The 26675-nt window shown below is 43.9% G+C and overlaps 1 protein-coding gene across 1 annotated transcript in view; it reads left to right on the top strand.

Moving 5' to 3' along the window:
* Nucleotides 1-26675, top strand: part of LOC128690895 (CD109 antigen) — a 326701-nt gene that overhangs the window by 165981 nt on the left and 134045 nt on the right. The window contains exon 3 of the mRNA XM_053779656.2: nt 16305-16485. Coding sequence (XP_053635631.1) covers nt 16305-16485 — 181 coding nt within the window. The remainder of the gene's footprint in view (nt 1-16304; nt 16486-26675) is intronic.

Here is a 26675-nt window from a genome sequence, read left to right as displayed (position 1 = left end):
CTTGACATATCAGGTGCCACTAGGACAGGTCAGATGCTGTTACAGGTGATGTCAAGTGATGTTGGGTGGTGAAGTTGAAGGTTCAAGTTGTGGTATTTTGTGTTTAACTTGTTGAGACAAGATTATCTGCGTAAGGGACTTAATCAAATTGTACATCTCACTGTACTGTTGTACGGTGTTGCGAAATGTACATCCCACAGTACTGCTCTGTAGTGTTGGTGAGGTGGATGGTGGCAGCCTCAAGACATCTGCGTTTGGTTTTGTTATTTTCCTTCGCCAATAAGATATTCTTGTTTCTATCTCTCGGCTCATAGTCATTCATTTACATAATTATTAGGCATGTGTTTACCACCAGGCGATCATGGGCAGCACGAATCTGGACTGAACCCGGGTACTTTGGTTCTGAGCCGAGCGCATTACCACTGAGCTACAAGGTATTACAAAATCAAGCAAATTCCCAGCTGAGAGGAAAATAGCGGTGTAATGTGGTGACTCAATAACAATAGACGTAGAGGCAACAACACAGCAAAACTATTGTCCCAGTTACGGAATTTTGCCTCTTTAAGCTTTAACCCGACAGAAGCATGAAACAACACAATCTGAAGAAATATATTCAAAGAAACATAGACACAAAAACTCGGAACACCTCACAGTTTAATAAGACTGCTCTTGTTACAGAAAAAAAGAGACAGAAGTCGTGAAATAAGTATTACGCCAGGGAAATCTGCAAATACGGAATAAGTTGTAAATACCGTACAACACAAAGTGTTCCAATATGTTACACAAGGGACGATGTCGTTTTGCTTAAAATTTCAGTTATTTTCACCCTGAGATGTGCAAATTAATCACTACAGGTTAGAAAGCGTTACGACCCAAGTTACCCACAATTCCACACGAAAACAACAACGTGAAATTAATCGTATCGAGCGAACAAACGCTTGATAAATATATTCTTTTAGGTTAAAATCTGTTGAAAAACTTAGTGAAGTGAGATGTGGAATCCAGTGGAAAGCAGGAACACTATTAGCTCAATATGATATCAGTGTTAACATGTGTGGTCCAAGACTTCTCGGCGTTTTACCGGAAGATGAAAAAAAAAAAAACCTCCGGAACGTCGACGTTTTCAAGAGGAATCTGGATCGCTAAAAACTTAAGAAACTGGATCACTACCTCTGACAAATGCCAGATCTAACAGGCTGTGATGGTTATGTGGGCCAGCAGGATGCCAACAGTTACAACCTGGTTGAGCTGGCATTCAGCCAAAAACCCTGACCTCAGGCTGGATTGCGAGGGTACAAAAGCTTTCTAGACTAGTAAGAAGTATATCGCTAGTAAGAAGTATATCGCTAGTAAGAAGTATATCGCTAGTAAGAAGTATATCGCTAGTAAGAAGTATATCGCTAGTAAGAAGTATATCGCTAGTAAGAAGTATATCGCTAGTAAGAAGTATATGAGTATCTTTTTGCAAGTCTTGAATTACTCGTCTCTGGACCATCTTCAATGTTATCACCATCCTGGCAGTGTGTTGTTCACGCTGGAGTGTGCTCAGCTAGTTTGCTAGTAGCTGTTCTATTGACCTTTAACTCCAAGCAAGGTTTGTGGACCTGTTTCTCAAGGTTGCGTCTCCTGTTGTGAAGTAACTTTCCCTCTTACTGTCACTGATGTGATAATAATATGCACCTCTTCTTGCCTCGTGTCCACAAACTCTGTGAAGAACTTTGGAATACTGCCTTAAAGGGCATGTCAGTTCCCCTGTTTTCTAATGTTATTTTCCCTCTGTAACCTACCTTGTCCGTAATTATTATCGCATTTGCTTTGTCTGCGTTCGTAAGGTGAAGTCTAGAATCCTTCCTTAATTCTGGGTATAATTTAACAAATCTTTGAGGACAGTTGTGTTGTAGAGGTCTGAGTACAGCTTAGGTCTAGCAGGCCTAGTGCAATGCTTCTTGCTTAATTTCTCCCTCAGCCTAGTCCTTCCCTCAGTCTAGTCCTTCCCTCAGTCTACTCCTGCTCTCAGTCTACAGTCGACCCATTGCCATTTCCCCGGGTCAGTGTGACTGAGTGGAAAGCTGTGTTGATGCAGTTGACACACTTATGTAAATAATTTACACAAGTCTGACAATGTATGAGAGTATAGCTTTACCAACGCTCTTATACGGGTGTGAAGCATGGGTGATGAATGTTGCAGCGAGGAGAAGGCTGGAGGCAGTGGAAATGTCATGTTTGAGGGTAATGTGTGGTGTGAATATAATGCAGAGAATTCGTAGTTTGGAAGTTAGGGGGAGGTGCGGGATTACCAAAACTGTTGTCCAGAGGGCTGAGGAAGGGTTGTTGAGGTGGTTCGGACATGTAGAGAGAATGGAGCGAAACAGAATGACTTCAAGAGTGTATCAGTCTGTAGTGGAAGGAAGGCGGGGTAGGGGTCGGCCTAGGAAAGGTTGGAGGGAGGGGGTAAAGGAGGTTTTGTGTGCGAGGGGCTTGGACTTCCAGCAGGCATGCGTGAGCGTGTTTGATAAAAGTGAATGGAGACGAATGGTTTTTAATACTTGACGTGCTGTTGGAGTGTGATCAAAGTAACATTTATGAAGGGATTCAGGGAAACCGGCAGGCGGGACTTGAGTCCTGGAGATGGGAAGTACAGTGCCTGCACTCTGAAGGAGGGGTGTTAATGTTGCAGTTTAAAAACTGTAGTGTAAAGCACCCTTCTGGCAAGACAGTGATGGAGTGAATGATGGTGAAAGTTTTTCTTTTTCGGGCCACCCTGCCTTGGTGGGAATCGGCCAGTGTGATAATAAAATATATAAAGTCTGATAGTTTACACAAGTCTGATAATAATTTACAAGAGTCTGGTAACAGTTTACACAAGCACTTAAGTGTTCAACACTCAGGTCCAGGAGGTGGTGCTCAACACTCAGGTCCAGGAGGTGGTGCTCAACACTCAGATCCAGGAGGTGGTGCTTAACACTCAGGTCCAGGAGGTGGTGCTCAACACTCAGGTCCAGGAGGTGGTGCTTAACACTCAGGTCCAGGAGGTGGTGCTCAACACTCAGGTCCAGGAGGTGGTGCTCAACACTCAGGTCCAGGAGGTGGTGCTCAACACTCAGATCCAGGAGGTGGTGCTTAACACTCAGGTCCAGGAGGTGGTGCTCAACACTCAGGTCCAGGAGGTGGTGCTTAACACTCAGGTCCAGGAGGTGGTGCTCAACACTCAGATCCAGGAGGTGGTGCTTAACACTCAGGTCCAGGAGGTGGTGCTCAACACTCAGGTCCAGGAGGTGGTGCTCAACATTCAGGTCCAGGAAGTGGTGCTCAACACTCAGGTCCAGGAGGTGGTGCTCAACACTCAGATCCAGGAGGTGGTGCTCAACACTCAGATCCAGGAGGTGGTGCTCAACACTCAGGTCCAGGAGGTGGTGCTCAACACTCAGGTCCAGGAAGTGGTGCTCAACACTCAGGTCCAGGAGGTGGTGCTCAACACTCAGGTCCAAGAGGTGGTGCTCAACACTCAGGTCCAGGAGGTGGTGCTCAACACTCAGATCCAGGAGGTGGTGCTCAACACTCAGGTCCAGGAGGTGGTGCTCAACACTCAGGTCCAGGAGGTGGTGCTCAACACTCAGGTCCAGGAGGTGGTGCTCAACACTACCAAAATTAGTCAGAAAAATACCCTCTGAGACGTGGATGAACTATTATGAAAAAAATATCAATACAAAACACACACACACACACATACACACACACACACACACACACACACACACACACACACACACACACACACACACACACACACACACACACACACACACACACACATACACAAACACATACTAAATAACGCAGGTACCTGTTTTTAATAGTTTAAACCTTGCCAGTAGCGAATATTGGAGTGATGTTGATGTTTCTTAAGTAGGGAGGTCAGGTGGGAGAAGAGGCCTCAGTCACTGCTACCAGCATCCCCCTTCACTACCACTACTACCACCATCACAACTATCACCACTATCTTCTTCCACTACTACCCTCTACCGCCATTACTTCTACAACTACTATGGTAACCAACACCAGAACCATTGCTACCTACAAATACTAACATAATTACATTACCACTCATCATTAAAATTAATTCCACATGTACCATCATTCAATCAACACTGCTTTCATCATCACCACCTCTACAACCACAACTTTCACCATCTCTACAACCACAACTTTCACCATCTCTACAACCACAACTTTCACCATCTCTACAACCAAAACTTTCACCATCTCTACAACCACAACTTTCACCATCTCTACAACCACAACTTTCACCATCTCTACAACCACAACTTTCACCACCTCTACAACGCTTTTCACGACTATATCACAACCACGCTTATACATTAGCAGAAGAAGCAGAGAACGCAGTAAGTCAAAAATGGTACTGGGATGCCAATACCAATACGGAGTAACTGCATGAGACAGACACGTTACTCGGTGAGCCAGAGGAAGGCCTCGGTCAGATGATCAATAGCTCCAACGGCGGGTCATCACATGGCTTAGACCCGCGTCAGGAAACACTTGTCCTGTTTCCTGACAAACCTAACCTAACCTAACCTAACCTAACCTTACCTAACCTTACCAAACCTAACCTAACCTAACCTAACCTAACCTAACCTAACCTAACCTAACCTAACCTAACCTAACCTTACCTAACCTTACCAAACCTAACCTAGCCTAACCTAACCAAGCAACGTAAGATCTGAGAGGTGAAGAGAGATGAGGTGTGTCAGGAAGGATATAGATTCCCATGACCTGGAGGGATAAATATGTCAGGATAGATATCTGAGGAGTAAATGCTAAAAATGAGAAAAAAATATCTTCAACTATGGAGCATTTACACGGTGGGTTGCAAAACACGGAGAGTAAAATATTTAGATTATATAATGAGAAACTTTCTGATCTAGCTGGGATGTTAAAGGAGCCATGAGGAGAAATCACACCTGCTGTAGTGCACCTGTTATTCTCTCTAATTGAGTCAGACACAGTTATGTTCAACTATCTCATGCAGATGAGATCACAAGCCAGAGACACGAGACTAAGAAACTGTAAACAGATGCTGTGAGCATGATGGCATGCAAAGATTCTTAACAAGGAAACAACGACATGAGTTTCTCACAACTCAGAAGCTCATCAGAAGGAAGGTAATGATTACAAATAAATAAGAAATAGAAAAGATCTTATTAAAGAGAATGATGATGCATAAGAGGCAGGAGAGGAGTGGTGACTCGACACCCTCTAACACAAATCGGCGACTACACGAAGCTAATAAAATGATCTACTGGTACAAAGAAATAATGAGAGAACTGAGACTTATGATGCTGGAGGCGCAGATAGCACGAGGACATATGATCATGACATGTAAAATACTACGTCAGAGTAGACGACGATAATGTCTTGAAGAAAGATGCAACAAGGCAAAATAGTTTGAAATTGTGCACTCAAATGAACCACAGGGCTAGTAGGAATTATTCTGTCCATCCTAAGGATGACAGAAAGAAGCGCAAGGTGCTGAGCATTGAGATTGAGCTCGGGTTCTGCACACCAGTTATAAATAGATATGAGAAAGTTTAGTTATGTCAGTTGGTCGAAAACTAAGAAGCGGTCACCAGAGCTGGAGCTCACCCATCGCAAAATCATACAAGGATTTACAAATAGGCAATTACACAGACTTTTCTAAGTGAACAGATTCGAACCTGTGAACAGGTGAGATTTGAACCCATGGTGAGTGAGTGGAAAAACTCCAGGCCGGTGGGTCAGCCACTGGGCCAGTTGGCTACAATAAGATTAATCCAACTCACTCACCATGGGTTCGAACCCCACCCATTCCGTGGTTCGTTTGCAATCGTATAACTACTGTTTCATAAGTCACGACAGATTCGTACTGACGGCTAATGAATAGAGTTGCTAGGTAGAGCCGTGATGTCAATAACAATCCCAGACGCTAATACATTCTACGACCATTACATTACGAATGACTAGACAGAATGCGCTAAACATACATCCTTCCTCCTATAAACATTCTCAACATGTATTAGCACCCATTGAGGTGTGCGAGGCGCTCTTGTTCCTGGTTTGAAATGAATTATGCGAGGATGCTGCGTATATTCATTATGGGAGACGTTCTAGAGGTCACTCTTAGTGTTAAGTCGCTTATTTTTACCTTTTTGTCTAATAAAATGGAGTACATCAGCATTGATAGTTACATTGTGGCAACATAGTGTGCTGCTGTCATAATCAGTATGACAGTTACGTTGTGGCAACACACTCAGAGTGTATAGAATCTATATTGATATTATCATTTTCCTCTGTGAAGATCCTCCTCACAAAGACTGTTTCATTTAAGAATTATCGAATTCAGAACATAGAAATATTGAATTCACTGGACAAATAGAAAATAACAAAAGATAGTCTTTTCTTGATGTTAATTTGGATAACACAAGTGCTAGTGTTAGGAACACTAGTGCTGGTGTTAACACTTGTGCTGGTTTTAACACTAGTGATGTTAACACAAGCCTCCCGTGGGTTCTAAAAGGGATAACACTTGGTAATCCTCCTCCCTCCCTCCCCCAGGTTGCAAAGGGGTTGGCACTAGGCATCTCTTCTCCCTCCCTGCATCTATTAACGGGGTTGCCACTCAATCGTCCTATGCAAGTGAAATCAACTTTCACGTCTTGTAGGGTCTTTGCTGGTGATTTGTCGTTTTTTGCTTAACGTATGGTCAGAGCTGAGAGCCTTGTCGTTTTTTGCTGAACGTATGGTCAGAGCTGAGAGCCTTGTCGTTTTTTGCTGAACGTATGGTCAGAGCTGAGAGCCTTGTCGTTTTTTGCTGAACGTATGGTCAGAGCTGAGAGCCTTGTCGTTTTTTGCTGAACGTATGGTCAGAGCTGAGAGCCTTGTCGTTTTTTGCTGAACGTATGGTCAGAGCTGAGAGCCTTGTATTTTTTTACTGAACGTATGGTCAAAGCTGAGAGCCTTGTATTTTTTTTGCTGAACGTATGGTCAGAGCTGAGAGCCTTGTATTTTTTTCCCTGAACATATCGTCAGCGCTGAGAGCCTTGTCTTTTTTGCTGAACGTATGGTCAGAGCTGAGAGCCTTGCATGTTTTTGCTGAGCGTATGGTCAGCGCTGAGAGCCAGTATTTATTGGTAGGTCTTGCATAAGCATAATAATGGAGTCCAACGCACTCTCTTAGAACGAGTCCCATTATCTTTCTTGCTTTCACCTGTCAATGGAATCTAATCACGTTAATGCACTGTTCTATATTTGTGTGTGTATAATCGCTAGACAAGGAGAAAGAAGATAAAATGTGTATAGGATTACGTACAGTACAAAATGTATTGGTGTTATTCTGAAAAGTTTTTAGAGGAATCTAATGATAAATTCATTCTAGAAGTTGTACATCAATTATGCCAGACTAATTTTCGAATGCGCAGCACCAACTTTGAGCCCGGAGCTGTTTATGTGCATAATACAGCTTGAGAGCTTCTAGACTTGCTACCTAACGTGCTCTGAGGCTAAGAGGTAAGCAACCATGATAGGCAGAAGGGGTTAAACCTCACCTTGTTACAAGGGTCAAAGGAAACTTGATAATGACGTTGAAGGGTAAGCAACAGAGTGAACAACGGCACGAGAGGAGCCAGAATATTTGACACAGTTGGAAGGTGAACACTTATATGAGCCAGTTGGATGTCAGAAAGCACTGTTACGATGTTCGTGTTATGAATAAGTTTAGTAAGGAAATGAGGAGGTTGGGGATGTCAACACCACACATGGATTCAAAAGTAGATCCGATATACTTGGTCCAGGAGCTTACTGGAAGTATTGTTCCAGTCACGGTATTGTGCCTTTTTATTCTTCGAGAAGAATATAGAAAAAAAAGAGTAGAGAGATAAACTCCAGCGAGACCTCAACAAGCTGCAGACGTCGTCCAGCAACAATCTTATAGAGTTTATTTGAGATGATTGCAAGGTAGTGTGAATGGTGGGAGGTGAGGAAAGACCGGGCGCAGAGTACAACATAGGTGGAGAGAGGCTGTTAAAAATCAGTGAGCGAAAACGAAATGAAGTTAAACATAATGAAGTTAAATATACCTTAATAACTACTTTCAGTTTGGTATAAGCATACTGGTGGTACCAAATTGGAAGTCGTCCAGTGTTATTTGACTTAAAGCTAGCTTACAGTACCTGACTTCCACCAGCCGTCAGGCTAGTGGGAGTCAAGTACTGTAAGGTAGTGAGTAGTAAGGTTCTATTGACCTTATACTTCATGTTTGATCCGATAATTAGATTCAACTGTATTGTTGAAGTTCACAGACTGGCTCCTGTCCACAGTCACGTCGCGTGACGAGCGTCCATCATGCGGCCTATGGACGCTTTTTGACTAAAGGCTGAAAAAAAGGCTGGTGGAAGGTCAATGATTGGTAGAGTGGTGGTGCAAGGGTGGTTGACAGAGAACTGGTTGCTACTGGAGAAGTGGTTGACGGAGGATTGGTAGCTGGTAGAGGGGTGGTTGACGGAGGACTGGTAGCTGGTAGAGGGGTGGTTGACGGAGGACTGGTAGCTGGTAGAGGGGTGGTTGACGGAGGACTGGTAGCTGGCAGAGGGGTGGTTGACGGAGGACTGGTAGGTGGTAGAAAGGTGGTTGACGGAGGACTGGTGCTGGTAGAGGGGTGGTTGATGGAGGACTGGTAGCTTGTAGAAGGGTGGTTGACGGAGGACTGGTAGCTGGTAGAAGGGTGGTTGATGGAGGACTGGTAGCTGGTAGAAGGGTGGTTGATGGAGGACTGGTAGCTGGTAGAGGGGTGGTTGACGGAGGACTGGTAGCTTGTAGAAGGGTGGTTGATGGAGGACTGGTAGCTGGTAGAGGGGTGGTTGACGGAGGACTGGTAGCTGGTAGAGGGGTGGTTGACGGAGGACTGATAGCTTGTAGAAGGGTGGTTGATGGAGGACTGGTAGCTGGTAGAAGGGTGGTTGATGGAGGACTGGTAGCTGGTAGAAGGGTGGTGTAAGACACCATTAAGTTTAAGACAGTCTACAAATATCTTTAAAAACAGAATTTACTGGTAAGTGCTGGAGAAGTGGAGAGCATTAGAGATATGCAAGTATGGTGGGCGGTGGGCGGTGCGTTAGTCGTGGAGGTGTGGTGGGCGGAGGTATTGGGTGGGGTGAGGGTGGAGGAAGGGCGTTATTATTATTATTTGTTTTTACTAACTATAATTGTGTGTTTGCATTGATAACCCGTGCAGAGTGTTATGTATGGCCGGAAGTGCAGGTCAGGATACCAAGGTTGGGCGGCACACACCTCACAAAAAACCAAAAGGTGTCTGTCGTATATATATATATATATATATATATATATATATATATATATATATATATATATATATATATATATATATATATATATATATATATATATATATATATATAATATATATATATATATATATACACCACATAGATATCGCCGTCAACACACTAAGTGCAAACTTGAGTCATCCTCCTTAAAGGGCCTTTTATCCAGCGTTATATTACATCAGATTCAACAGCTGCTCTATTAAGCGATACGTAGCTCACATTAACGCAAGACATGTCTGTCCTCTGCTGGAGTTAAATTAATTGCGGCAGACATGACAACCCCCACACCACTGAACATCTCAACCATGATGACACATCTCACCAGCCTCTGTGATAACACTGATTCATCCTCAACTCTGTTGTTCTCAAATGATAAAAATTACACTGGTTAATAAAAAAAAGGTCTTTGCCAAAGATATTTGAAGGTATTTAGGGTATTTTGGGGCTGTTGAATTTGAAAATAGCAGTCAGTAGGAGGCTTTTTTTAAATTAGCTCTGGTTTGTGAGATATTGTATACGTACCCTCAGTTAATTAATGGGAGACTTAGTCATAACGTGTGTATATGAATATATAGTAACAGTTTGTATATACAGATAGTTTTAATGAAGATTATCCATTTATTTTTATATGATTTAATAATTAACGAAAAAGAGTTGTATCAACAACGACCAACTGACGATACTGTAACCTTTCTCTTCTTATTATTTTCCAGATAAACATAAGTTCTTCACGAAGAGTCTGCTTGAACAATCCTGGTACATTTTGCTACATTTGTGGCGAATACGCTTTGCAAAACAAAGAAAAACATCAAAGATTTTGTAAAACAAGTCTTGGGCTCCCTACATGGTTCGCAAAAGCTGTGTAGAATACTTACGACGGTGATAAAATAGGCAAAGGAAAAGTTTAACTTTGTTGTGTCTGTGGTGTAGAGAGAACCGAAAAACCACCATAACAATTGTTAAGTAAAAGGACACAAGTGCAACTAATGTGACATTTTATTGTGGCAACGTTTCGCTCTCCAGGAGCTTTGTCATGCCGTTACGGCTTGATAAAGCTCCTGGAGAGCGAAACGTTGCCACAATAAAATGTTACATTAGTTGCACTTGTGTCCTTTTACTTCACATATTGTCGGTAATTCCACCAATATTAGTAGCAATTGATATTTCTGTACTGTGATGTGAAAGGTTTCAGCTAATACAAGAAAGCCTAGTGGGAATATCCTGATTTGGAGTCAGCTAAAAAACCTGTGCCACACAGTAAAGACGTTCCCATACCAGTGTTTACAACACTGCCTGACCTTCCTTTGTCAGAGGTTGAAGAAACTCAGGGTATATACACTGGGAGTTTACATTAATCCCTATTTTAGGGATTAATATATTTTTGACCGCTGGTGTACAGGCTTCATGAACCCTTAATGTATTCGATAGGTTATAAACCTAATTAATAAACCATCCTAATAGTAACTAGTGGATGCTAACGACCAACTCGGGTCACCTGACCCTCGTTCATCAGTGGTAGAGAGCCTGATGGGGGCGAAACGTGCGGACACATCTCCTTACACTTGCTGGCCAAGTTCATCTAGCAGCACATAGATACCTGGGTGTTAGTCAAATAGTGTGAGGGGTATCCTAAGAAGGCGAGGGTGTTGGTGGTGACAGTGTTGGTGGTGACAGTGTTGGTGGTGACAGTGTTGGTGGTGACAGTGTTGGTGGTGACAGTGGCGGTGGTGACAGTGTTGATGGTGATAGTGTTGGTGGTGAGTGTTGGTGGTGACAGTGTTGGTGGTGACAGTGTTGTTGGTGACAGTAGTGGTGGTGACAGTGTTGGTGGTGACAGTGTTGGTACTTACAGTGTTGGTGCTGGCAGTGTTGGTGCTGACAGTGTTTGTGGTGACAGTGGTGGTGGTGACAGTGTTGGTGCTGGCAGTGTTGGTGCTGACAGTGTTTGTGGTGACAGTGGTGGTGGTGACAGTGTTGGTGGTGACAGTGTTTGTGGTGACAGTGTTGGTGGTGACAGTGTTGGTGGTGACAGTGGTGGTGGTTACAGTGTTAGTGCTAACAGTGTTGGTGGTGACAGTGGTGGTGATGACAGTGGTGGTGGTGACAGTGTTGGTGCTGACTGGGACTGTCACATATTCTGGACACAAGACACAGCTGCCCTTATGACCGGGAACAACCACAAACAGAGAGACAACCGTAACAATTACAACCAAGAAATCAATTCACTGAACTAACTCTGAACGTTACATGCAGCGAAGCACAAACTCCTGATTAAATATTGCAACATCAGGAGCACCATCCACTCAAACAATATTGCAGCATCAAGAGCAGCATCAACTCAATATTGCAACATCAAGAGCACCATCAATTCAATATTGCAACATCAAGAGCACCATCGATTCAATGTTGCAACATCAAAAGCACCATCAATTCAATATTGCAACATCAAGAGCACCATCAATTCAATATTGCAACATCAAGAGCACAATAAATTCAATGTTGCAACATCAAGAGCACCATCAATTCAATATTGCAACATCAAGAGCACCATCAATTCAATATTGCAACATCAACAGCACCATCAATTCAATATTGCAACATCAACAGCACCATCAATTCAATATTGCAACATCAACAGCACCATCAATTCAATATTGCAACATCAACAGCACCATCAATTCAATATTGCAACATCAACAGCATCATTAACTCAACATGGGTTTGGGAGAGATCGCTCATTTCTAAGAAATGTCGACCTCTTCTGCGATATATTTTTAACATGTTCAGTGTTATTAGTTATTAGTTTAAAATGTCTCGTATGCTAGTTTAGGTAAGGTATCTGACCAGCCAGGCTGTGGGTGCTGTCAGAGAATTCAGGAGAAGTGACAGACCTGTGTTTTCTGAAAGCGTTTTGGTTGATTTTCTTGTCGAAAAATCTTGTAAGTAGACATAGGAGATAGTATTGACGGGTGTGGTCCAAGGTGGCTTGATAAACAGTTAATCTGAAACCGTCAACACATTTCTGCCACCGTCAACATGATTCTGCCACCACCAACACACTTCTGTCACCATTTTCACACCTCTGTCACCATCAACATCAACACGTTTTTGTCAACATCAACACACTTCTGTCATCATCAGTGGCACCCGAAGTTCCAGTTTTCTTGATCAAGGACCCCTCAGTGGCATTAAGGAGACTACTCCGTGGTGCCCAGCTCAAGTTCAGCTTCATATCTTGATTATGCACCTCATACCCATGGTGTGGGTAGTAGTCACCCCATACCCATGGTGTGCGTGGTAGTCAAAGGATTATTACAGAGGTAGGTAATGGGTCCAGGACTGGACCCATTACCTACTGATGATGGCGGTGATTGACAAAAGTCACTGATGGAAGCTGTGACTTACACGAGACAGATACTATATAACTTACAAAAGTCTCCCTTGGTTCTGGAATTATCCTTTCCTTCCATATATTACTACTTCTACTACTACTACTACTACTACTACTACTACTACTACTACTACTACTACTACTACTACTACTACTATGGAGTAATGAAATACGTTAGCCTGAGCTGGGAGGCTTCAGTAGGGTGACGAAATTGTCGTCCAGGAGTGGGTCCAGGAGTGGGTCCAGGAATGGGTCCAGGAGTGGGTCCAGGAGTGGGTCCAGGAGTGGGTCCAGCAGTGGGTCCGGCAGTGAGTCCAGCAGTGGGTCCAGCAGTGGGTCCAGCAGTGGGTCCAGCAGTGGCTCCACCAACTCCTGCTGATGTTTCCTTCCAGGAGAGCTGATGTTACTGTTACATATGAATGCCGCTAGAACTAACTCGCAAGAATTGCTTTGAACTTACGGTTAGGCCCGAATTAATGAAGGCATTTAGCAAGCAGCCAACCAGACGAGTTCAACCTGGTGAGTACAAGTGAGTACATGATGGGCTGCCGGATGGTGGCTATATATTAGTAACATCCGGAAGACCTCACCTACCTCCGACACCACATAACACCTGGGATTGTGACAATAGTAGAAACTATTGTTAAAATATATTAATTATTTTCTTTTTCCTGTCGGAGATTTGATCCCCAGACTTCAGCGATGGGAGCCGCGACTCATTGACACTGACTACAGTGTCTAACACAATATCACTGACTACAGTGTCAAACAGTATCACTGGCTACAGTGTCAAACAATATCACTGGCTACAGTGTCTAACAAAATATCACTGGCTACAGTGTCAAACAATATCACTGGCTACAGTGTCAAACAATATCACTGGCTACAGTGTCAAACAATATCACTGGCTACAGTGTCAAACAATATCACTGGCTACAGTGTCAAACAGTATCACTGGCTACAGTGTCAAACAATATCACTGGCTACAGTGTCAAACAGTATCACTGGCTACAGTGTCAAACAGTATCACTGGCTACAGTGTCAAACAATATCACTGGCTACAGTGTCAAACAATATCACTGGCTACAGTGTCAAACAATATCACTGGCTACAGTGTCAAACAATATCACTGGCTACAGTGTCAAACAATATCACTGGCTACAGTGTCAAACACAAACATCAACAGTGTTATCGGTCACTGAGTATGGGAAGGATCAGCTGGTTTCCAAGCTCGTTCACATTTACGATAACTTGGATCACCACCTGTATTGAGAGTCATCAATGACCAGTGTTAAGTTACTTATCTTACTTTCAAACTCGCCGCTTACTACCCTCCCCTCACTCTTCCTCTTCTTTTACCCTCACCATCTCTTCCCCTCACCATCTCTCCCCCATCATCATCTCTCCCCCTTACTATCTCCCACTTTCACAAAGATCACTTCTCAGCCAGTTATGTAAATCATTTTAACTGTGAGAGCCACCGTCCTTGTAGGTCATTCATCATATGGAGCAGCGGAAACTTGATCCACCGTCCTTGTGGGTCATTCATTGCAGGAAATGCTGGAGACTCGATCCTCCGTATGTTAACCCGAGACTCACTCCCAAACTGTATTCTATCCTCGCGTTACGCAGAGCTGCTTGTGTATTTAAATCTGAGCATAGAAGAGGTAAATACTCGATCCTCCGTCTCGTAATGGTATAAATCTTGGTAAATGGTTTAAAATGACACGTGAGCAAGTACTAGACACGTTTAGGTCCCAGGATCGAAACGTTTACTAATAAATATATCCCAGTATTCGCTTGTCTTTCTAACCTGCCTCGTAATCTTCAGAGATATTCACTAACTAATCGTCCCAAAACCGGAGATCTGTTACGGATATCCGCATATACATAAATATGCACGATTTATATATGCCAAGTTTTGCCCTGGATCACCGGGTGAAATACTGGTATTTCCCAAACGTGGCTATTGTGTGAGTTTCATTTAAAAACAAAAATACGAGAACAAATGAAAAACCCACAATTAAATCAACGTTATTGAAGAAATAATCTTATCCAGTAAGACAGCCAAATCAGCGAAGTGTTAGAAGAAAATTGCTAAAACTCGATTGATTGTTAAATCTCTGGTGTTCCTCTCCTAGTAGTTGTACATCAGCAGTAGTATCCGACAATAGTTAATATTAAAATAGTAATAGGAATTATAGGTAAAGAATGGTTTTCACTTCTAAATAAACCACCATAAGAAGAATTAAACATAGAGCTAAGAGGCTATGAAGTATATTTTATAAGAGGGAAATGTGGCTGGAAATTGTAAGAAAACCGGAGAGGAGGCAGAACTTTGGGAACAGATTCTGTTTCCCGTCACGCAGGATGTGACTCGAACGAGTTGGTGAACTGTATCAGTCTGAGCTGGCTTGGGTAAGTCAGTGAGGAAAGCTTCATGTCAGAAGATGAGTACCAACACTAGTCACTTGTAGGAGCCAGAGTACCAATATCAACCACTGGTCAGAATGAGAGTACCAACACTAGCCACTGGTCAGAACGAGAGTTCCAACACTAGCTGCTGGTCAGAACGAGAGTACGAACACTAGCCACTGGTCAGAACGAGAGTACCAACACTAGCCGCTGCTCAGAACGAGAGTACCAACACCAGTCACTGGTCAGAACGAGAGTACCAACACTAGCCTCTGGTCAGAACGAGAGTACCAACACCAGCAACACTTAAACCTTTAGAAAGGCCTCCAATTTTTTCTTCGTAGGGGAGGAGAGATGAAAAATTGATCATTCTTTTTGCTTTGTCAGACCCAAGAAAAAATTCTTGGACTCATTTGTGTACTATTTAATTAAGCTCCTAATTATGTGCTGAACATTAACAAATTAAAACAACTAACAAACAATCATTTTCATAAGAATATTTTTAGAGACATACTAACTAAAAATACCATAAAAAAAAAACAGTGCAGAAACAATAGATAATAATACAAAGTTAAACAAGAAACAATGTATAACAATTAATACAGTCAAGCAAGAAACAATGCATCACGTCAGACCATCAGTTTCCGGGATCATTCTTGTTAATCTCTGTTATGATTATCCCTTAGTAAGTGTTGTGGTTATCTCCTGGGCAAGTTGATACATTGTGCGAGTAGTTAGGATCAGGAGAGCATCCATCAGTGTTCGGGGGAGCACAGATTTGTGTTTTTTTTTTTTGTGTTTAGTGTTCACAGTGACTTCTTGTGACTACGGGCCTGTGGCCTCCAGAGTTGTGTTGCAACAAGAAAGTTTTGTGTTGGTGGAGTCACTAAAAGTGAGTGATAATGAAAGTGTTTCTTCTTTTTCGGGTCACCCAGCCTCGGTGGGAGACGGCCGATGTGCTGAAAACAAACAGTTGTTGTAACAAGTTGTGGAGAGTGTGAACAATTGTATTTCAGAAAGTATTCTGTGTCCATGGTGTCAGTAAAGTACCTCCTTGGTTGTGTTGCCGGTGTCTCTAACGTACCTCTTTGGTTGTGTTGCAGGAAGTGGGTTGTGGTAGGTGGCAGGAATGTGGTGCCAGGGTCAGTGTACAGGGTGGCTGTGGAGGCTCTCAGCACCTCTCAGCTCCTCACCATCAGAGCCTCCCTCCTCAACACCGGCGAGCAGGTCGCCTCCGACAAGGTCATCCTCCACTCAGGCGAGATCTCTGAGATCCTCCTCAAGGTATGTAATAATGCAATAAGATCACAGTAAATAGGTGATATCACAATATGCAAAACAACCACTGTGAAAAAAAATAACGAAATTGAAAGCGCTTTCGTGATTTCTCACATTATCAAGGATCAGTAATAAGAAGAAAACAGTAAAAGGCTGGTGAAAACTGAGCAGGTGAGAATTGTTTTGTTATTAAACGTGTATTGATTTACATGTAATACTGTGTTGCAGAGTACAAAAACACTCTCATAATTCATCTGTAAAAACTCAGATTTGTCTGTAACTTCTGTTTTGACATATAAGTTTTAGAGTTGGATAAGGTGTGGAAATTCATGGAGTTTAATGAATGTACTTGATAATTAAGAAAGTGGTTATCTGATGGGAAGGGAATAATGACAGAAATAGTTCTTTTTGAGAGAAATACAGAGATACTACAGAGAGATTACAGAAATATCACAGTAAATTTAGGTATGACGAAGACTAAGAGTGTTACGCTTGTAGTATCTCAAATTCAGATGTTGCATATGGCGAATCACAGACTGCATAAGTAGGACGACACAGCGCACCGCAGCGGTGATTATCAGTGTCCTCTTCCGCGGTCACAAACACTGCAGTGATCGACTCTATCTAGATAATAACCAGGTCTTTTCCTCCCCTCCCGCTCGTGAGTCACATATAATTTATGGAATCATGTAACTAAGCAGGGCATTACTCACCTGTGTGCGTCTGTGTGTGTGTGTGTGTGTGTGTGTGTGTGTGTGTGTGTGTGTGTGTGTTACCATTTTGTCCTAGGCACATGTCGATTAGACACTAGGCCTGTTGTATTTGCGAGTGTGTGTGTGTGTGTGTGTGTGTGTGTGTGTGTGTGTGTGTGTGTGTGTGTGTGTGTGTGTGTGTGGGGTATGTGTGGTGTGTGGTGTGTGTGTGGTGTGTGTATATGTGTGTGTGTTTGTGTTTGTGTGTGTGTATGTGTTTATGTATGTGTGTGTGTGTGTCTACCCTTGTGTGTGTGTGCTTGTGTGTGAGGGAGGGAGGGTTAGGGGGGGGTAGGTGGTGTGGTTGAAAGATCCGTCGTGTAGGCACGAATTTAGTCTCATTTATCTTTCCCAATTATGCTACTCTCTCCACTTATTGCCCTTTCTGGATTTACGTATTAATTGTTGCTGGTTATTATCATTTTCCTTGTTCACATTGAGAGAGGACTTCGTAGCTTCCTAAGTATTCTTACTGCTAATAACTACCGGTAGTAACACTGCCTGTGTGCGTGTGTGCATGTGTGTGAGTGTGTGAGTGTGTGTGTGTGTGTGTGTGTGTGTGTGTGTGTGTGTGTGTGTGTGTGTGTGTGTGTGTGTGTGTGTGTGTGTGTGTGTGAGTGTCTTGTGCGGTGTAATGACTGGCCGCAACTTCTTGTGACCTGACACAACCCTTATGGGACTTGACCCTAGCACTGTCTTACAATGTTGCCCTTAAAAGCTTGTCCCACCTACCTTCTCACACTCGTCAACACTATATTCTCTATGTCTATGCTATTTCTATTCTAATTCTGGTAATAGCTTGCAGGAGTGAGTGACCAGTATCAAACAGTATGCAAGGCCAGCCAGGGCCGTCAACATGCAAACCACAAATAGGCGAATAAACTTGCGCTGCAATGGTGCGGTTACAGTTGCCAGCTGCTGATGACGAAGTTGTCGTACATAGGCCTTAAATCCCTATTTTGGAGATCCTTCACCCGTGATGTTTATAACCATATATTCTCATACATCCCGCTTCCTCACGCGATTTCACTCTTCACTGATGATAGTATACACTTCACATTATATACACTTCACTCTATATGTATAATGGCACACAACTTGTCGTGACGTCACTTCTTCAGGCCTACCGCTGCCAATGTGGCAACAGCGCCTAAGACCCCCAACGGTTTGCGCTTTGAAATATTATGATTTCAGCTTTCCTCTTACTTTCTTTAACTAATAACTTTAATTATCACTCGTAGTATTGTTCACTGACGTTCCACTACCACTGATTACTGCTAGCTGTTATTGCACGCCTTACAACGCTAAGGTTCTCGGAGCCTTGTTACCCACGTCTGCACCCCACGGACCCACACGTGTGTGCGTGTGTGTGTGTGTGTGTGTGTGTGTGTGTGTGTGTGTGTGTGTGTGTGTGTGTGTGTCGTGTGTGTGTGTCGTGTGTGTGTGTCGTGTGTGTGTGTCGTGTGTGTGTGTCGTGTGTGTCGTGTGTGTGTGTGGTGTGTGTGTGTGTGTGTGTGTGTGTGTGTGTGTGTGTGTGTGTGTGTGTGTGTGTGTGTGTGTGTGTGTGTGTGTGTGTGTTAAATTGAAATAATTTACTTCCTGCCCTTATGAGATATCGTGTCTGTTATGGAGTGGTGTACTGAGATGGTCTCTACTGCATCCCTTCCTGATACATGTTATTTGATTACTATTCTTATGCTGAAAAAAACTATTTAACGTGTTTCTTAAGCTCAGTTTAACTTCTGATTTCCAACCATTTTCCCTCGTTCTTTCTCTAGTGGTGCCCTCTTGTTGTTTCCAGTGGTGCCCCCTCGTTTGTTTCCAGTGGTGCCCCCTCGTTTGTTTCCAGTGGTATCCTCGTTGTTCTATTTTATATTTCAAAATTTCTGTTTTTATCAAGGACAAAGTTTCCTCTGGCACTCTGGTAATACAAGTACTCGCTCATGTGTGCATGTATACTCACCGTGGGTGTTGAGTCTCAGCTCATGGCCCCGCCTCTTAACCTACGACTGAGCAGCGTTAATGGCACTGACCTATTTTTGGGAGCTGTCGTACCAACTCTCGTAACTGTTCGAGGGGTTTGCCTTCCCCCTCCTTCCAACTGCACCATTACAGTGAGACTCTTTCTAATATCTCTGTTTCTAAACCTTTCTTCCCTGTTACTCTCTCTCGTCATTTCTTTTTAGTGTTTTATATGTTTAAATTTCCTCTCTCCATGTCTGTTTCCTAATGTCTTTGGGTTTAATTCTTAGTTTATTTTCACAGCTGAATCACCTCAGCCCCATGATTAGTGATGTTTACGAAGCATTTCAAATTCTTGAGGGTTTGAAGGAGTTTGACATAGTGTGGGTTCCATGGTGGTGCAGTATACTCTATGACAGGCATAACATATCGTTCATAGAGGCCTAATTCTTTGTCAAGGTCAATGTAAATCATTCATAGACAAACTTAGCTCATATTTGCTATCTAAGTTCTGAGTTTTATACACACCTCTAGCGCAGTTTTTCATGTGAGGTTCACTTTCAGTTTTTCTTCTGGTGTTCGTAGACCTTTCAAAATTTTCGTAACCTTGAACTTACATGGATTCAGCTCCGGTAGGCGTGTATTGAATCACTAGTTCAATTTGTCTGAGTCTTCGTGTAGTTTGTTTCCATCTTTTCCAGAGAATATTACAATGATCAGGAAAAGCGTGATGTCTTGTAAGAAAATTAGATTTAAGAAAAACATAAATACAAGACTGGATATCGCCTTGAGCATTTATGAGAATAAACAGTAGGAGAACCAAGGAAAACATGATCACCACACACACACACACACTCACACTCACACATACACACACACACTCACACTCACACATACACACACACACACTCACACTCACACACGCACAGGATTCATACATAGCTTTAAGCAGAGGTATGATAAAGCTCACGGTTCAGGGAGAGTGACCTAGTAGCGATCAGTGAAGAGGCGGGGCCAGGAGCTCGGACTCGACCCCCGCAACCTCAACTAGGTGAGTACAACTAGGTGAGTACACACACACTCACACATACACACACACACACTCACACTCACACACACACACATACATATACATACACACACACACACACACTCACACTCACACTCACACACACACACACACACACATACACACACACACACACACACACACTCACACACACACACACACACACACACACACACACACACACACACACACACACACACACACACACACACACACACACACACACACACACACACACATATACACACACACACACACATTCACACACACATACACACACACACACGTACTCATGAAGAAGCCCAGCAGGCAGGGCCCAAGAACCGAGTATGATAGATCTGAGTATTAAAGACCCCAAGATTTATCAAGGGGGGTTGTCTTGATTCCCTAAGAGAAGTACGAACCTTACAGGTTTAACGCTTGACCAAGACACTAATAATAATAAAAGTAATAATAATCATAATAATAATAATAATAATAATAATAATAATAATAATAATAATAATAACAGAGCCTGTGGAATGCGCTGTGTATGTCATTCCATTCAGCATGCATCACACGTAACCACAGATCCTGCATGCCATCAGTAATCAGCGTAAAGCACTGTACCTTACGGCTGGTGCGAATGAAGGGGCTTCCATTTTCATTCAGGATCTTCCTGACACACATACAAACTCACACACACATAGGTAAGAACTCACACACACACACACACACACACACACACACACACACACACACAACACACACACACAACACACACACACAACACACACACAAACACACACACAACACACACACAACACACACACACACACACAACATACACACACACACACACACACACACACACACACATTGCCAGACTCACACATACACACACACACACACACACACACACATTGCCAGACTCATACACTCCCCCCTCCCCCACCGACATCTCACTCCTTCACCTGATCCCTCCCCTCCCTCTTTCACCCTCCCCCTCCCCACCCCTCCCTCCTTCCGCCTCTCCCTCTCCCACTCACCCACTTACTTCTCCCTCCTTCCCACTCCCCCTTCCCACTACTCTCCCACTTAGCCACAGCTCCTCCTCTACCTCCCTCCCCCCACACTCTGACATACACAATACTAACCTAACATACAGAATTACATAGGTTTCCCACTCTGAAGCAATCAGGATAAAACAAAAATGGGTTGCCAGAGAGCAACAAGAAAAACCAAGGGACAGGAGGAGGAAACTGCAAAGGAAGATTGGGCAGCAGAGCTCACAAAAAGGGAACATGAATGGGAAAAGAAACTAGAAGAACTTAGCATGAGAATGGAAGAGAGGATAGACATGGAAAGCAGGAAGTGGGAGGTGCAAGTCAAAGCAGCAGAGGCCAGGATACAGAGTTTAGAAGAGGAACTGAAAAATCTGAAACAGCCTAAAGAACTAAAGAACATTTTGGGATTGACAACAGAGACTGCTACCTCAGTCACAAATAAGGGGACTGTAGGGAAAGAAGGAGCAAAACTGCATGTAGAAGCTCAATCAGTGGAGACTGTAGTAAATGAAAGAGCTAAGCTATATGTGGAGGCCCTAACAGACCACAGCAGAGCCCAGGGAAAGCCGAGAAGGGAAAATGACAGGCCACTGAGCCCAAGTACATTAGCTAGTGAAACTGAAGAAAGGAAAGCTGAAATGGAGGAAATCAAATTGAATGAGGGGATACACAGGGATATGCAGTGGGAGAATGAAAGGGTGAGGTCAGTCTTTGTGTATGGGCTCCAGGAAGCTGAAGGGGAAACATATGAAGCAAGAAAACAAGGGGAAAAAAAGCAATTGAAAGCATCATGAAATCAATAGGAGAAGACGACATGACCCAGCTGGAAAATTTTCGGAGAATAGGGGGGTTTGTGAAAAAAAGAACCCGGCCAGTGAAAGTGACCTTCAAGGCAGAATCGACTCGGAACAGGATCCTGCAGGAGAAAGCACGATTAAGGGACATGCCAGCATACAGGAAGGTGTATCTCGACCGCGACAGAACACAAGCAGAAAGGCAGAAACTGAGAGAGATGGTACAAAGGCGAAAGGAGGAAAGAGAGGGGATGGAGAAGACAGACAGGAGATCCCAGACACAGGAAGATCAAATACAGCCTCCATCACAACTTCCTATAGAAGCCTCCCAACCAGGTCAACCAAACACTCTAAACCAAAACACCCATGCCACATCCAATGCCCCCACCCACTGCATTACAAACTCTACCCCCACAGCAACCACCCATAGTTCCTTATCAGGTCACCCACTTCCCCAACCGCAATACACCTCCCAGACCACAATCTTAGAAAAGAAGTTGAAGGTGTGGTATACAAATGAAGACGAAATAACAAATAAGTATGAGGAGTGGCAGGAAAGAATCAAGGAGACATCCCCAGACATAATAGCACTCACAGAAACAAAACTCACCAGAATAATAACAGATTCAATCTTTCCATCTGGATATCAAATCCTCAGGAAAGACAGAGGGAGGAGAGGGGGAGGAGGAGTTGCACTGCTCATTAAAAACCAGTGGGGGTTTGAGAAAATGGAAGGAATGGACGGCACGGGCGAAAGGGACTACTTAGTAGGAACAATCCAGTCTGAGGGACATAAGGTGATAATTGCAGTAATGTACAACCCACCACAGAACTGCAGGAGGCCAAGAGAAGAATACGATGAGAGCAACAGAGCAATGGTCGACACACTAGCCGAGGTGGCCAGGAGAGCACACATGGGGGGAGCAAAGTTACTAGTTATGGGTGATTTCAATCACAAGGAGATTGACTGGGAAAACCTGGAGCCCCACGGGGGTCCCGAAACATGGAGAGCCAAGATGATGGATGTGGTACTGGAAAACCTCATGCATCAACATGTTAGAGACACTACCAGAGAGAGAGGAGAGGATGAACCAGCAAGACTGGACCTTGTATTCACCTTGAGTAGTTCTGACATCGAGGATATCATGTATGAAAGGCCCCTGGGAGCTAGTGATCATGTGGTTCTGTGCTTCGACTACATAGTTGAGCTCCAAGTGGAGAGAGCAGCAGGAATAGGGTGGGAAAAACCAAACTACAAAAGGGGGAACTACTCAGGCTTGAGGAACTTCTTTCAAGACATTCAGTGGGAGAGGGAACTGACAGGAAAACCAGTACAAGAAATGATGGACTATGTCGCAACAAAATGCAAGGAGGCAGAGGAGAGGTTTGTTCCCAAGGGAAACAGAAATAATGGGAAGAACAGAACGAGTCCTTGGTTCACCCAAAGGTGTAGGGAGGCAAAAACTAGGTGTACTAGAGAATGGAAAAGGTACAGAAGACAGAGAACTCAGGAAAATAAAGAGATTAGCCGAAGAGCCAGAAACGAATATGCACAGATAAGAAGGGAGGCTCAGCGGCAATACGAAAATGACATAGCATCGAAAGTCAAGACTGACCCGAAGCTGTTGTACAGCCACATCAGGAGGAAAACAACAGTCAAGGACCAGGTAATCAGACTGAGGAAGGGTGATGGGGAATTCACAAGAAACGACCGAGAGGTATGTCAGGAGCTCAACACGAGATTTAAAGAAGTATTTACAGTGGAAACCAGTAGGACTCCAGGAAATCAGAGCAGGGGGGTGCACCAGCAAGTGCTGGATGAGGTACATATAACCAAGGAGGAGGTGAAGAAGCTGCTATGCGAACTTGACACCTCAAAGGCGGTGGGACCAGACAACATCTCTCCCTGGGTCCTTAAAGAGGGAGCAGAGATATTGTGTGTACCATTAACAAAGATCTTCAACACATCATTTGAAACTGGGCAACTCCCCGAGGTATGGAAGATGGCAAATGTAGTCCCAATTTTTAAAAAGGGAGACAGACATGAGGCACTAAACTACAGACCTGTATCACTAACGTGTATAGTATGCAAGGTCATGGAGAAGATCATCAGGAGGAGAGTGGTGGAGCACCTGGAAAGAAACAAGTGTATAATTGACAACCAGCATGGTTTCAGGGAGGGAAAATCATGTGTCACAAACCTACTAGAGTTTTATGACAAGGTGACAGAAGTAAGACAAGAGAGAGAGGGGTGGATCGACTGCATTTTTTTGGACTGCAAGAAGGCCTTCGACACAGTTCCTCACAAGAGGTTACTGCAAAAGCTAGAGGATCAGGCACACATAACAGGAAAGGCACTGCAATGGATCAGAGAATACCTGACAGGGAGGCAACAACGAGTCATGGTACGTGACGAGGTGTCAGAGTGGGCGCCTGTGACAAGCGGGGTTCCACAGGGGTCAGTCCTAGGACTTGTGCTGTTCTTGGTATATGTGAATGACATAACGGAAGGGATAGACTCAGAAGTGTCCTTGTTTGCGGATGATGTGAAGTTAATGAGAAGAATCAAATCGGATGAGGATCAGGCAGGACTACAAAGAGACCTGGACAGGCTACAAGCCTGGTCCAGCAACTGGCTCCTTGAGTTTAACCCTGCCAAATGCAAAGTCATGAAGATTGGGGAAGGGCAAAGAAGACCGCAGACACAATATAGTTTAGATGGCCAAAGTCTGCAAACCTCACTCAAGGAAAAAGATCTGGGGGTGAGTATAACACCGAGCATATCTCCTGAGGCGCACATCAATCAGATAACTGCTGCAGCATACGGGCGCCTGGCAAACCTACGGATAGCGTTCCGATACCTCAGTAAGGATTCGTTCAAGACTCTGCATACCATTTACGTCAGGCCCATACTGGAGTATGCAGCACCAGTTTGGAATCCACACCTAGTCAAGCACGTCAAGAAATTAGAGAAAGTGCAAAGGTTTGCAACAAGACTAGTCCCAGAGCTACGGGGATTGTCCTACGAAGAAAGGTTGAGGGAAATCGGCCTGAGGACACTGGAGGCCAGGAGAGTCAGGGGAGACATGATAACGACATATAAAATACTGCGCGGAATAGACGAGGTGGACAAAGACGGGATGTTCCAGAGATGGGACACAGACACAAAAGGTCACAATTGGAAGTTGAAGACTCAGATGAATCAAAGGGATGTTAGGAAGTATTTCTTCAGTCATAGAGTAGTCAAGCCGTGGAATAGCCTAGAAAGTGAAGTAGTGGAGGCGGGAACCATGCATAGTTTTAAGGCGAGGTATGATATAGCTCATGGAGCAGGGAGAGAGAGGACCTAGTAGCAATCAGTGAAGAGGCGGGGCCAGGAGCTATGACTCGACCTCTGCAACCACAAATAGGTGAGTACAAATAGGTGAGTACACACACACCAAGTGCAAAGTCATGAAGATTGGGGAAGGGCAAAGAAGAATGCAGACGGAATACAGTCTAGGGGGCCAGAGACTACAAACCTCACTCAAGGAAAAAAATCTTGGGGTGAGTATAACACCAGGCACATCTCCTGAAGCGCACATCAACCAAATAACTGCTGCAGCATATGGGCGCCTAGCAAACCTCAGAACAGCATTCCGACATCTTAATAAGGAATCATTCAGGACCCTGTACACCGTGTACGTTAGGCCCATATTGGAGTATGCGGCACCAGTTTGGAACCCACACCTAGCCAAGCACGTTAAGAAACTAGAGAAAGTGCAAAGGTTTGCAACAAGACTAGTCCCAGAGCTAAGAGGTATGTCATACGAGGAGAGGTTAAGGAAAATCAACGTGACGACACTGGAGGACAGGAGAGGTAGGGGTGACATGACAACGACATACAAAATACTGAGAGGAATTGACAAGGTGGACGAAGACGGGATGTTCCAGAGATTGGACACAACAACAAGGGGACACAGTATTTCTTCAGCCACAGAGTAGTCAGGAAGTGGAATAGTTTGGGAAGCGATGTAGTGGAGGCAGGATCCATACATAGCTTTAAGCAGAGGTATGATAAAGCTCACGGTTCAGGGAGAGTGACCTAGTAGCGACCAGTGAAGAGGCGGGGGCCAGGAGCTTGGACTCGACCCCTGTAACCTCAACTAGGTGAGTACACACACACACACGCACACGCGCGCGCGCGGTTTCACTAAAAGGAGATCCATTACAGTAAGTAATTGAATGTTTTATTAATCATGTCGTTGAATAGGTCGGTAGCCGGGAGGAAAGTGTGGAGAGTCTGGCAGGAAGATGTAAGGAGAAGCAGGGAGAGTGACAGTGAGACGTAGGAGAGTGATTTTAACAACAGGTATGTGGGTCAGATGCTCGGAGACGAAGAAAAGAGGAAGGACAGGGAGGAACAGGTTTGAAGGAAAGATAGGAGGGAAGGGAAAGAAGATGCCAACTAGAATAACCAGATGAGGAGATCATCAGACAGAATACTAAAGATCATTAGACCAGGAAGCTGATATACTGATGACAGAATCCAACATTTTTAACAATGGAACCTCGGTATTTGAACTTAATTGGT

Source organism: Cherax quadricarinatus, chromosome 24 (assembly GCF_038502225.1).
Source record: "Cherax quadricarinatus isolate ZL_2023a chromosome 24, ASM3850222v1, whole genome shotgun sequence".
NCBI lineage: Eukaryota > Metazoa > Arthropoda > Malacostraca > Decapoda > Parastacidae > Cherax > Cherax quadricarinatus.
This window is presented reverse-complemented; position numbering and strand designations above follow the sequence as displayed.